The sequence below is a fragment of the Seriola dumerili genome, unplaced genomic scaffold (genome assembly GCF_002260705.1).
Source record: "Seriola dumerili isolate Sdu_G_001 unplaced genomic scaffold, Sdu_1.0 BDQW01000550.1, whole genome shotgun sequence".
NCBI lineage: Eukaryota > Metazoa > Chordata > Actinopteri > Carangiformes > Carangidae > Seriola > Seriola dumerili.
Window position 1 is genome coordinate 573953 of NW_019174805.1, and position 12998 is coordinate 586950.

The window sequence follows — 12998 nt, forward strand, 5'->3', positions numbered from 1 at the left end:
TGTGCTCCTTGCTCGTGTGCTTATTTTTAGAGGAGCATCGGGGAAGCTTGTGCTAATGTTAGCGCTCGCTGTGCTCGAGCCATCTGCATGAGGCCATTGTGGCGACGTCCTGTTTGAACGCAATCTGCAGAGCAAGGGAGAGTGGTGGGGGGAGGGGGGAGACTTCAGGGAGGTTCCCCTCTGATTCATTTGGACAGCAGATGCTTACTAAGAGGCGATAAAAGCTTGTTGTTGATGTTTTTTTTAGGGAGATGCAGCATGGCTGACCCCGTGGAGCTGCAGGAGGAGAAACCCTTTACAGTCAGATCAGAGGGGGAGGGGCGGGGTCACTGTAGGTGAGTGGGGTGGGGGGTGGTACTGTAGGTGAGTGAGGCGATGAATATGTGAGCAGCTCATTTTCCACAGTGACTTCACTTCAAATATGCAGCTTTAAATAAACAACTGTAGGAATCAAACTGAGACAGTAACATCGGTCTTTCTACCGAGTAACAGCAGACACTTAGTGGATTAAAGTTTTTTATTCACTTTGGCTCCAAAACAGGAAGAAAACAGCTTCGTTTTTACCACTTCATTCATTGACTTTTATTTCCCTGCATCTGCGGCAGGTGGCGGGGAAATGCCTCGAGTGGAAACGGAAAGCTCGTAGTTAAACTCGGAGACTTGATTAATCATTACAGATACGATCGGTGTGTTTACAACACATAAACAGCTGGAGAGTTGTGCGGTTTGAACAGCTGCGAGCGGAGATTACGCTTCACCAAGTGTGACTGAGAGAAAACAAAAAAAGATCCAGGGCATAAAAAGAAAAACAAGTGGTTGTGTGGGGAAGAAGTGATTTAAAAAACACTTTAACACTCATTTTATTTTGTTATTTTTTGTTTTTTAATCCTGTAAACGTTTAATTATATATGTATATGCAAATCATGACACAAGTTTGTGCAAAATCTATTAAGTGTGTGACGATATTTGGTGATTTTTAGCAACTTTTCAATGAAAACAATAGAAAATGCTGCTCAGTAGTTCTCTTAGTGTGTATCTTCCTGAGACGTGTATATATAATCTAAAGGTCTGTGTCCATGTGTAGTGTGATTATAGATCAGGTCTAGCTTCTATATTAATACTGTGAAAGTATCAAAGCCTCAGTCCACAGAGAAATGCACACAGCCTGTATTCAGAAACTGAGCCTTAAAACCAGCCGTCAGGACTTCTGGAACTTTGTGATGTCACAACAAAGCAGTCACCAAGCCCCGCCCACCTGGACCCACCATCCAAACCTTGCAGGATTTGGTTTCTCTGAGTGTTTTTACCTGAAATCTGCTGTATTTTTATTGGATCACTCAGAAAACAGTCAGCCAATCAGAAGAGAGGCTCAGTCTTAAATCCACAAATATATCTTCCATGTGTTTTCATCTGAAGGGCGGCTTCTATTGCTCTTTCTGAAAAGCAGGTTTCAGGGTATTTGTTATCACAAAATCTTAAAACTGCAAAACCAACATCCTTTACTGTGACTGATCACGAATGAAATTTTGACCTTGCTTTTCTTTGGTCTGGTTGAGCTCAAAGTAAAAAAAAAAAAAAAGCTTTCACAGTGCACGTGAGCTGCAGACATCTGAAGGTGTGACGGACAAAAACGTGAAGGTAATCAGGAATGAAATCAAAACTCAGAGGTTGAAATGAACAGGTGCATGAGGAGTGAAGTGAGGTGAATGAATGTAACGCTGCGGATCTTTAGTGTCCAGAGCGAGGACGCAGAGAAAACAGCAGAGTGAATGTAAACGTACTTCAGAGAGGAATTATCACACAGCTGAATGGACGGGCTGCAGCTCTGACCGCCCACGCCGTCCGCCAAGGTCCCCCGGAAACAATCGATACAGGAGACCGGTTCAATAAAAACCCTGAGACCTTCTCTCTGGGTTTTAGAGATTAATGGAGTATCAGGTCTCTCTCTGCTGTGATTTGCTGACAAACTGCAGCTGTGACGTTACTGAGGTTGGAGGAGGCAGAGTATCAGCAACCTGGAAGTCGTGTAGTATAGTTTAATTATAGTAGTAAGGAGAGTTTAAGGTTTAATAAACACTGATCGACTCAGTGGAAACAAGTTAGAAAGCTTGAGTAGAAGAAGTAAGAGAAACCAAACCTGGATCAGTTTTCATCTTACAGCTTGTAGATCTTTGTCTCATTCGAGGCAGGAGTCCGTCTATCAGACCAACTACAGGATGAATTTCCCCAGAATGTTCTATAAATATTGATGATAAATCAGAATAATTTTGATGATCTAACTCGAGGTCTTGATAGTTCCACTTCCCAGAAATCCAGGCACCTTGTAAAACACATTGGGGATATAAGATTAAAGTCAAGACAGTCTGTCAGCTACTATAAATGCCATGTACAGACTTGTTCATTGTAATGTTCTTCGTCAGCTCTACCTCACCCCACAGAAACCTGGTCACCTGGTAGAGCGTTGTACCATGAAGGCGTTCACGGTACGTGTTCTACCCACAATTCCTAACTGTGACTTTTGAAGTTAAAAGCATTGAACAACAAGTGCGTCTCAGCTGGTTCGTCACTTTTTTTTTAGTGTCCCCATGGAAACACTTCCCTTGTGTTGTGAGTATTTGTTTTCTTCAGCGTTGCAGCGCGTTGAGCTCTCAGGGCCACCGTACTTTTCCTGCACATGAAGGTGAAGCCCTTTTGGTTCGACTTCTGTCGCACCGTCATCACTGGAGTTATCTTCTTGGTAACTGGAAACTTCTTCTGACTTTGTGCTTTTGGTTTTGCTTGGTGTTGACAACATGCGCCTCACATCCGCCGCTGCAGATACACTCTCATAAATCACTCGTTCTGACCTCCACACCTCAGTGCCTTTGTTGTTGTTATTTTCTTTCATTAACGTCAGTTTGTTATTTCCAGTTCTTTCTTCGCTGTGGCCGACGAGCCAATCGTAACAAATTCAGTGCATGTTCAGGATATGAAAACAGGAACCCTCTAATCATCGTTGGGTCTATTTTAAACCGGGACTGATTGTCTTCAGTTCTTGTCAGATTGTTTCTTATCGACACCAGGTTTTAACATCTCCAGCTCTGTACCTGTAATCTTAGTTTTAGAAGGTTCTAACTTCTAACTATGTACCTGATAAATCTGTGTTGAAAGCTCGTATGTTCAGGTCTAGGTTTAGGTTTCTGCTGCAACTTTGCGCGTTCAGTTCCAGGATCAAATGTGATTTTCACAGCAGAGATGGATTTAAATAGCAAACACTTTCATGAATATAGAAAATGTAATTTTTTTTTCTTTCTGTAGTGGGTTTGGTTCTGCCGGGGGAATCTGACTCAAATCATGACCCCACAGCCCTGATCATGCAACCGTGTCTTTTATAAATTGCGTTTCTATAGAACTAAATCAATTTCTCAATCATGTTGTGATGAGAAACCTCATCTCTGGCCAGATTATGTTCAGAGGCTGTTTTTGGAGCGAATGAAGCGCAGCATTTGTGAAGAGAGCTGGGGCTGCTGGGAGGTGCTCAGGGCGGATGGGGCTTGTATGAAGCGCAGGACGTTGATACCAGAGTCCAGGGTTTGAATCCTGAATCCTGACTGTAGTTTAGGCAACAACATTTGAACTGATATTTTTTCTGCCAGATCAGATATTTTTACAGAAACAAATTTAATTTAATATATTGTCAGTAAACGTTTTACTGTTGTATTCTGTATCAACATTTTTCATGACTTGCCAAAAACGTGAAAATGTGTATTCAAAGTCGGTGCTTGACTTCAGAAGTTTTGTGGGTAATTTACAACATTTTGTCTTTATGTTATTGCAAAATAAAACCCTGTGCTGTTGCAAACTAGTTGTATATAAACATTATTTCTAGGAAACAGGGTTCATCCTCTTGGGAGAACGAATGTCATTAAAGGTCTGACCAGCAGGACGGGCAGCATCGCCGTCAAGTTACCCGTTTAAATAGTTAAATGAAATATGTGTTAATTAAATGTAAATATGTGGAGACTTGAACAGCTCTTCATTCTGGACTCCACTGTAACGTCTGCTGTTTATTCTGCAGAGCGTATTGTTTGTTTGTCTTATTGTGTTTAATGACAAAGCTGCATGTTGCCGCGTTTGGAAATAATGTGCAGCGAAGGCATTAATTCTGTATGAACACAGATTCTCTGACGTGAAGTGAAGTGAAGTGGGGGATGGAGACGACAAGGTGGAAGAGGTGGGGGGGGGGTTGGGTTCCACATCCTGAGGCGAGCTGCGGTGATTCATCTCCATGTTGATGTGATTTGTGATGCTTTTATTCATGTTGAATAAGGAAATCGGGGCAGGATAGAATCAAACCGCCCACTCACTTCATTATAAATCTGTTTTCTTTTTTCTTTTTTTTCGGTGTTGTTGTTGTTCTGCTCTTTAGCTCCAATCTGCTGCACTTCCTCTCGGCTTCATCAGCTCCAAACTAATCCACTTCAAGTTCGAGGCTGTTGTCCCCGGTGTTAAATTCTCCCTGTGGCGAGGAGTACAGCACAACTGTACGACGATCACACAATACAGTGAATATACAGCAGCTGAAGATCCCGAGACTCGAACATGAAGTTTCCGAGGATTATCTTGAACCTCTGAGCCTTCTGATTTTTAACACCCTCTGAAATCCAACATTTTGGATTTTAAAAATTTGATGCCTGAAGTGTTTCCTGGTCTGAATGAGGAAACAGATTATAAATCCTTTCAGAGTCTACAAGGCCAAAAAGTGTGTGGGCTCACAAACATCCAGCCCGATTATGGTTCAGTGCAATGTTAAAAAATAATAATAATAAAGTCAACACGTCTCATACTTCAAAATTATTTAGACTCGCGTTTGAATTTTAGCAACATTTAGCAGCTACAGAGCCAGATTTTTCCCTCAGGAGGTGGTGGAGACCAAAGACTTTGGACTTGTTCATCAGGTTCTACATGAATACTGAGGTTTGTGATTTTAAGTCAAGTGGCCAAAAAAAAAACAAAACAATCAGCAACTGCAGGTTTAAGGTTTTCAGTTGTTTTTGTGCAGCTTGTTTGACTTTGATTCAGAGTAGTTCCAGGTTTTGGCCATAAAATGTAGCCACTTAAATTACTATAAAACGTTCTAGTATTATATATTATAATAATTATATAATAATAAGTTTTTATAATTACAATTATAAAACAAACAAAAAAAACAATGTTTAACCTCAGCAAACAGTAAGTGTTGTTGCTCATTATTTTAATCTTTTATTAAAAAATAAAATCTGTAAACGTATCAGTTTCTATTGTTGTAAAAAACAGATATGAAAAATCCATTGGAAACGTATCAGTTGCAGCAAAACACTTAAGTTTTCTTGCATTCATTTCCTTCAGAGATGATGCAGCTCATTAACATTTACTCCTGTTCCTGCATTTGCTGTTTTTTGCTGTTTACACAAAATTAACGTGAAAATGCAGGTCCACAATCTTAAAAAACAAAAACAATATGTATGTAAAATCTGTAGAGAGAAGAGAGAAAATACAGCATTATAGGGAAAAGTTATTATAACTTATTGTGGTATCAGTTTTCCTGCTCAGCAGAAATCATAAAGGAAACTGGATCTTTTCAGACTGAATTCACCAGTTGTGCTGAAAATGTTTTTTGCTTTAAGATGTAGGTTTTGTTTTTTGTTTTTTTTGTTAAACAGCTGGCTGACTGAACAGTGTCGGGCAGCGTGTGATTTTAACTTGGCAGGACGAGGATTTAGTCAGTGTGGTTTGTTTTGGTGAACAGCCGGTGGGGAAACTGTGATAAGATGAGTCAGACTGAGAGGAAAGCCTGCGTCGACTCCACAGAAAACCCTGAGAGGAAGGATATCAGGAAGAGGAGTAAACAGAGAGATGCTGCTTTAAAAACAAACCAGGCAGACTGAAGACTGAGTTTGTCTGGGACAGGTGAAGGTCCTGGAGTGTGTGTGGAAAACTTGAATGTGAAGGATTAACTTCACTCCCAGGTATGAATGAATGACTTGCAGCTGTTGGTCACTAATAGGCACTAATAGTGACACTTAAGCCAAATCTATCTATTGAGTAATGTTGGTTGTAAAGTTGTTAGTAATTGCTTGAAGGGTTTTGAAAGTGCTGCTGATATGATACCTGAGTACAAAACAATACATGCTTTGATACCTTAAGTGCATCACACACCCGACGCATCATAATAATCAAGGTACAGTAGAGGCGTCAATGCCAGGAACAGGACAGAGGAGTATCCTGATGAGATGACGCTGCTGGTGTCTGTTGGCCTTCACTTTGAGGGATGTTTTTGCATTTCAAAAAAAAAAGTTAACTGTGGTCTAAACACAAGCATGTGAACAAGAGCTAACTCTCTAATTATGATTTAAATCAGGAACTGTCTAATCCTAGAAGGAGTCAAACAAGATTATGACCATGACGAGACATTTGATGCCAACTCTCAGTAATCGGTGCTAATTTTGAACAGTGACTGTGTTGGTTTGGATTTTTGGTTAAAATTGATTCAATCATAATGAGTTTTCACTGGATATAAAGCAGCATCAAACAGAGGAGGCTGCAGCTCTGGAGGCAGAGCAGGTCGGCCATTAATCGCAGGGTTGTTGGTTCACTTCTTTGTCCACATGTTGAAGCGTCTTGAAGGAGACACTGAACCCTAAAGGGTGTGCAAGGGGGAAAATAAAAGTAAAGTAAGAACTTCCACTCTTCTGTGCCTCAGGATAACTATTTGTCTTGAGTGAGCGACACGACCAGGAACCCTTCGGCAATTCAGACCAATGGTAGTTCGTCAAACTTACCAATGAGGCGTCTAGAGTAGGGCAGTTCTGACCAATGGAAGAGCTTGAAACAAGTGATGTAACCACGACGAACCGCTGACAGACACGAGCTTGGTCCTTAGATGTTGATGAAAATACTCTCTGTCCCCAGAAGGTTCTCATCCCAGGCGGCAGAGAAACCGAATTAATAGTCGTCAACGGTATCTGAGCTCTGAGTCTGTTCTTTGCTTTGTGTATTTAACAGGAAGCGCAGGGACTCCGGTCATCTTTAACGAGAACGGCGACGCTCCCGGACGCTACGACATCTTCCAGTATCAGATCAACAACAGGTCGACGGCGGAGTACAAGGTCATCGGACACTGGACCAATCAGCTGCATCTAAATGTGAGGACCGCCACTTCTCTTGTTGATTTAAAGCCTGATAATGGAGATGGTAATGATCATTAACTACTCTTGACCTTCGAAGCAGCAGTTTGACAGAACAATCTCACACTTCAAGGTCCACTTACTAGCTTAATCAGACGTTTCAACCACATCACATGGTCTTTGAAGACCGACTGGGAGCTTTAAGGGAGAAAGTTGTTCGAAACTTTCCATGTTTCAGAGCAATTTTAGGATTTTCGTTCTCCGTCTTGGACTCAGCAGTTTGAGAAAACAGTTTGAACTCAACTATTTAGAAATTTTTTGATGTGTTTCCTGCAACAAACACAAACACAACAGCAGGAAGTAACTTTTTTTTTTAAATGCCAGTAAAGCAACAATTACTGCTCTTTCTACTTCTTGAGAAAAAGCGAGAGTAGACTGGCTCCTTCTTCATCAAGAGTCAAATCATGAACGCAAAATCAGAAAACTCTTTTTAGTAGCGAAAACACACACCTGGTGCCGTTATTCAGAAGTTAATCGATAAAGAAATAAAATAATACACAACAGATGTTTAAAATCTGCCGAACACGGTGGAGAGGACCGGAGCCACAATGCAGTTCATTCATTCAACCAGGTGTGTTTAAAACCCTCCACCGTGTTTCACCGGTAAAGTAACCGGAGCCTGAAGGGTCAAGTCCATTGCTATGGTTACCTGAGCTCGGATTTAGAGCGGTTAAATTGAGACTTTATCTCACCATCGTCGAACTACTTAGACACGTGATATTGGACAATATTACAACAAACTACGGAAACGTAGATATAAACATACACGACTACACGTAAAGTAAATAAACAAACCTCACCGGCTGCACCAAGAGGGAATGAATGGACCAAAACAAATCACAAAAACGGGCATCGCTTCACCTTTTTACCGGAACACAGAAAACTTTCTCTTGATTCCACGTGGTCTTCAGAAGGAAAATGTTACAACTTAAAGTGTCCCGTGCAACACAGGCGTAAACTTTAGTTCCTAGTCTTGCATATCCAAAACAAATAAAAGAAAATATATAAATCACAAATAAATCACGTAAATAATGTGTGCAAATAAAATACATCAAATGTGACAACATATAATATTTTTATGGCAGTTAAAAACGTTAACCTGCCTGGTCCCCCCCACCCCCCACCCCGCAGATGGAGGCCCTGCAGTGGACCACCGGTGACTCCTCCCTGCCGGCCTCGGTGTGCAGCCTGCCCTGCCGGACCGGCGAGAGGAAGAAGGTGGTGAAGGGCGTGCCGTGCTGCTGGCACTGCGAGCGCTGCGAGGGATACCACTTCCAGGCCAGCGAGTTCACCTGCGAGCTCTGCCCTTACGAGAAGAGACCCGACCAGAACCGCACCGGCTGCCAGTCCATCCCCATCATCAAGCTGGAGTGGCACTCGCCCTGGGCGCTGGTGCCAGTCTTCATCTCCGTGCTGGGCATCGTCGCCACCACCTTCGTCATCGTCACCTTCGTCCGCTACCACGACACCCCCATCGTGCGCGCCTCTGGGCGGGAGATGAGCTACGTGCTCCTGACAGGTATCTTCCTGTGCTACATCATCACCTTCCCCATGATCGCCGCGCCCGACATCGTCGTCTGCTCCTTCCGCCGCATCTTCCTGGGCCTCGGCATGTGCTTCAGCTACGCCGCGCTGCTCACCAAGACCAACCGCATCCACCGCATCTTCGAGCAGGGCAAGAAGGCAGTGACGGCGCCGCGCTTCATCTCACCTGCCTCCCAGCTGGTCATCACCTTCTCGCTCATCTCAGTCCAGCTGCTGGGCGTCCTCATGTGGTTCGCCGTCGACCCGCCGCACACCTTCGTGGATTACGGGGAGCAGCGCACGCAGGATCCCGAGAACGCTCGCGGCGTGCTCAAGTGTGACATCTCTGACCTGTCGCTCATCTGCTCGCTGGGTTACAGCATCCTCTTGATGGTCACATGCACTGTTTACGCCATCAAGACGCGCGGCGTGCCAGAGACCTTCAACGAGGCCAAACCCATTGGATTTACTATGTACACGACCTGCATCATCTGGCTCGCCTTCATCCCCATCTTCTTCGGCACGGCGCAGTCGGCAGAGCGGGTGAGTGCTTCTCTGATATATCTGTCATGTTTTATTTAATGTGGAGCCCCTACAGCAGAGGTTATAAAAGGAAACACACACACTCAGCACCACGTTCATTTACTCTCACACCTGTGAGGTTTCCTGTGACACTGATGACACCGTGATGAAATCCTGCAGGTTGTCATGGTGAAGCAGAGAATCTCTCATTCTGCAGATGAGAATCTTCTTTCTCTTTTTTATTCTGATGCTTTTTGGGGGTTTTTTTTGCTAATAATTGAGGCAAATCTCAACTTACTGAATCATTTTTATTTCAAACACTTATACGGAAACTTTACCATCAAAATCCAAAGTCATTTCTGAAACAGTGGATCCTTGATTTTCGTCAGAACTATTCAAAAACTAATTTCTCTTTTCTAGCCAGCAACCGTCAGATTTGTCGGCAGACATCGGTTCTAGCTAGCTAATTAGCGTTAGCTTTGTAAGTTGGTAGAAAAGTCAGGTGACCTCATTTTAAAATGGGAAATGGGGTCGTGAATACGCGCCTGATGTTGTGCTAGCAGGCTGAGGCTAAAGCTAGCAGGTTCCAAAGCTAAAGGTTTCGCTCTGTGTAGCACGCTAGAGCTAATTAGCCTCAGTATATGACAGTGTGGTGGGGGAAGATGTAAAGTAAGTGGACTGAAGAACTACAGTGTGAATCTCCCCGAGTCCAAATTCAACTAGAAGGACACTCGGAGAGCGCGGATCTCCACTGAGGCCAATGTGAAACATGTGCCAGACTTCATCAAAAAAAAGTGAAATTCATAATAAGTGATTTGGATCTGCCCTGAAATTTAGTGGGTTTGTCACTGGCTCATGCCCCGCCCCTTCACCAACTTCAGTGCAAATCGGTTCAGTACTTTTTGCGTAATGCTGCCGACAAATGAGCAGACAGGGGTAAAAAAACTACCTTCCTTGGTGGAGGTAATAATAATATTATCATTTTCAGACGCAGGACTGTCTTTGACTGAGTTTGGAAACACTGATCTGAGTGAGTGATTGATGACTGATTGGTTTCTAATCACCACAGGCTCAGCACGGACGGCTCTGCAGCCTCTCGACACAGAACTAATTAGAGCAGAATTAAATTTAGCACATTCAGACAACAGTTTTTGGGTTGAGTTTGCTGTAAGTGAGCTGCCAGATGGAGGATTTTGCTCATTATCATGTCTGTGGGGAGATCTGGAGGACAGGTGGAGCGATTCACTGAGATTTCCCACTAAATATAGTTTATCAGTCTTTCTCTGCTGCTACTGTTCAGATACTAAAGATGTTGTATCTGAGTTGTTTTTACTTTGATGGAAAGGGATTACGTTAGGAACGCTCTACATGGCCGATAACAACCCTGATACTTGACAGCTGATTTTTCAAGGTTGTGTAAAGCTCCGCGTTGGTCTAGTGTCAGCAACTGCTTTGATGGACTGCCACGAACCAGGTGAAGTTTGCTCTGGTGAAGGGGAAGTGTGTGAACTTCCCATGAGCCCGAGCACCGACAGAATTTCTTGTTGATACAGTCTTAAAAGTTGCACTTGACAAGTTTATTTTCTTGACCTTGGAAACAGGAGCTGACGAAACTCCATTCATTCTCTTTCTCTTTGTGGATACGCCGGACTGCCCCTGCATCACCTACAGAACTGTAAGTTTCAGACACTAAAACTAAAAGTCAGGAAGTCTTTATTTATCAATTAAAACAAAGTGCAACAGAAAAAAAACCTAAATCAAGGTTCACAGGTTTGTCAGGTTCTTTGCAGGTAGGTCGTTTGAAGCATCTGGGAGAAACTGCCGCAGCCCTCCTGTGGATTTAGTCAGTCTCGGTTTCTTCTGTCTCTTCATTAAATCCCAGACCGACTCCGTGACGTTGAGATCAGGACTCAGTGGGGGCCACGCCATCTGTCTCAGGACTCCTTGTTCTTCTTGTCTCTGCAGATGGTTCTGTATGTGTGGGCTCGTTGTCGTGCTTCAGAACGAGTCTGGGATCAATCAGACGCCTCCCTGATGGTATTATGTGACGGAGAAGAATCTAAACATCTAAAATCCCTAAAACTTTTACTCAGTATTGTCTATGTGAGCAACAGACACGCTGACTGTCTGTGGGAGTGTGTGTTTGTGTTCAGCTCACCCTCTGACTCACAAACCCTCCAGTCAGTCTCCCCTTTCCTATCATTGCTATAAGTTTGTGAAGCAGATTCATAAAGCTGGAGGATTCACACAGATTTTTTTGCTCAAATTAAAACATTTCCAACCGGCCGGGGTCGTGCCTTCGTGTCTGTTTGCATCGCTTCGGGCGAACTCGTGTCTAGATGAAGGATAGCATCTACATCTGATGCCAGAGATCACGTTTTAACACAGACAGTTGATACCATCTCCCTGAGCCAGTTCAATTTGCTGATAAAGACTGTGAGATGGAGTTGAAAGCCCCAGAAAAAAAAGCTAGAAAGAGAAACCTTTGAGCTTCAGCTATTTTGTTACACAATGCGAAGAAACAGCTGAGAAACTGAAATGCTCCCTGATCTAATGAGGACTAGAAATGCCCGACAGCGGTTTCAGTTTTACCTCCGGTTGTTTTCAACCTGACGGAGCAGATTCTGAGCGACTGCTCAGACCCGAGGAGGAAGATTACATCACCTGACCCTAACCCCAAACAGATGGAGGTGTGACATAAAGTAGCCGGTGGCTTCCCGCTTCCTCGGCTTCAGAAAAACCACTTATTCTGCAGGAAATTTCATGTTTTTACTCACGAGCTGCGGCCAAAAGAAATCGAATATCATTTTTACCAAGAAGAACATTTCCTTTTTCATTATACCGAGAGCAACAGCGAACAGACAGTTTGTTTTAAAGCCCCCCGGGCATCCACACAATTAACCATGGAGAGAAACACAACAAACACCTCAGGCCTCATTATTCACTGCACATTGTTGTGTCTTCTGGTCCTAGTGGCTGTGAAGATGTGACGTTCCATGAAATTAAACCGGGTGAATCAATAAACACCTGTACAGCAAGTAAACATTTAAAATTTAACTACAAGACTTTTTATTTATTTATGCCCGAGTTGATTTATTCAGTGAAATCACCCGAATGGAAACCGCTCTGTTGCCTCGATACAGGACAGTTTGAAAATATCTTTAAATGGAAATAACAACTAAAGCTGAAGGTATCAGGAAACAATTTTTACCTAAAGTTAAATCACTGAATTAAGTTGAAGCGCCAGTTGAGATAGAATCACTGAATGTTTAAATGGTAGTTAATGGCAGTTACATTATATATAACAATAATACATAATGTTGAAGCAGCAGTTGAAACAGATTTGTTGTAAAGAAACTGAAATTAAAATGGTGGTAAAGTGAGTTTTCAGTTTAGATGCAGTTGTTCAGTGAAGTTGTTGTGTCATAACATCAGACTTCAAGAGCTGAAAGGACTTAAACCGTCAGTTTAGAGAAGAGATCGACCCGATGTTCGATTGTAATATTCAGCATTTTCCGATTATCGGTGATTTTATGTTTTTTTTTTTTTTTAACCGATGAAATAAAATATCTCTGAGTAAACGTGTTGCTGCGTTACGTTCTTAAAGGGGAGCGGTAAAACATCTTATCTCATAAACTATTAAATTAAAGAGCATCTTTTAAGTCACCAGGTGAATCAGTTCACAGGTGAGAACAAGCACCGAAATCAACCAATTAACTCCAGTCACTTTGCAGCCTGCGCATACAC

The 12998-nt window shown here is 42.8% G+C and overlaps 1 protein-coding gene across 1 annotated transcript in view; it reads left to right on the plus strand.

The window, feature by feature from the left end:
* LOC111235974 (metabotropic glutamate receptor 8-like) overlaps positions 1 to 12998 on the plus strand; it is a 114734-nt gene that overhangs the window by 84574 nt on the left and 17162 nt on the right. The window contains exons 7-8 of the mRNA XM_022764552.1: positions 7024 to 7163; positions 8337 to 9272. Of these exons, the coding sequence (XP_022620273.1) occupies positions 7024 to 7163; positions 8337 to 9272 (1076 nt within the window). The remainder of the gene's footprint in view (positions 1 to 7023; positions 7164 to 8336; positions 9273 to 12998) is intronic.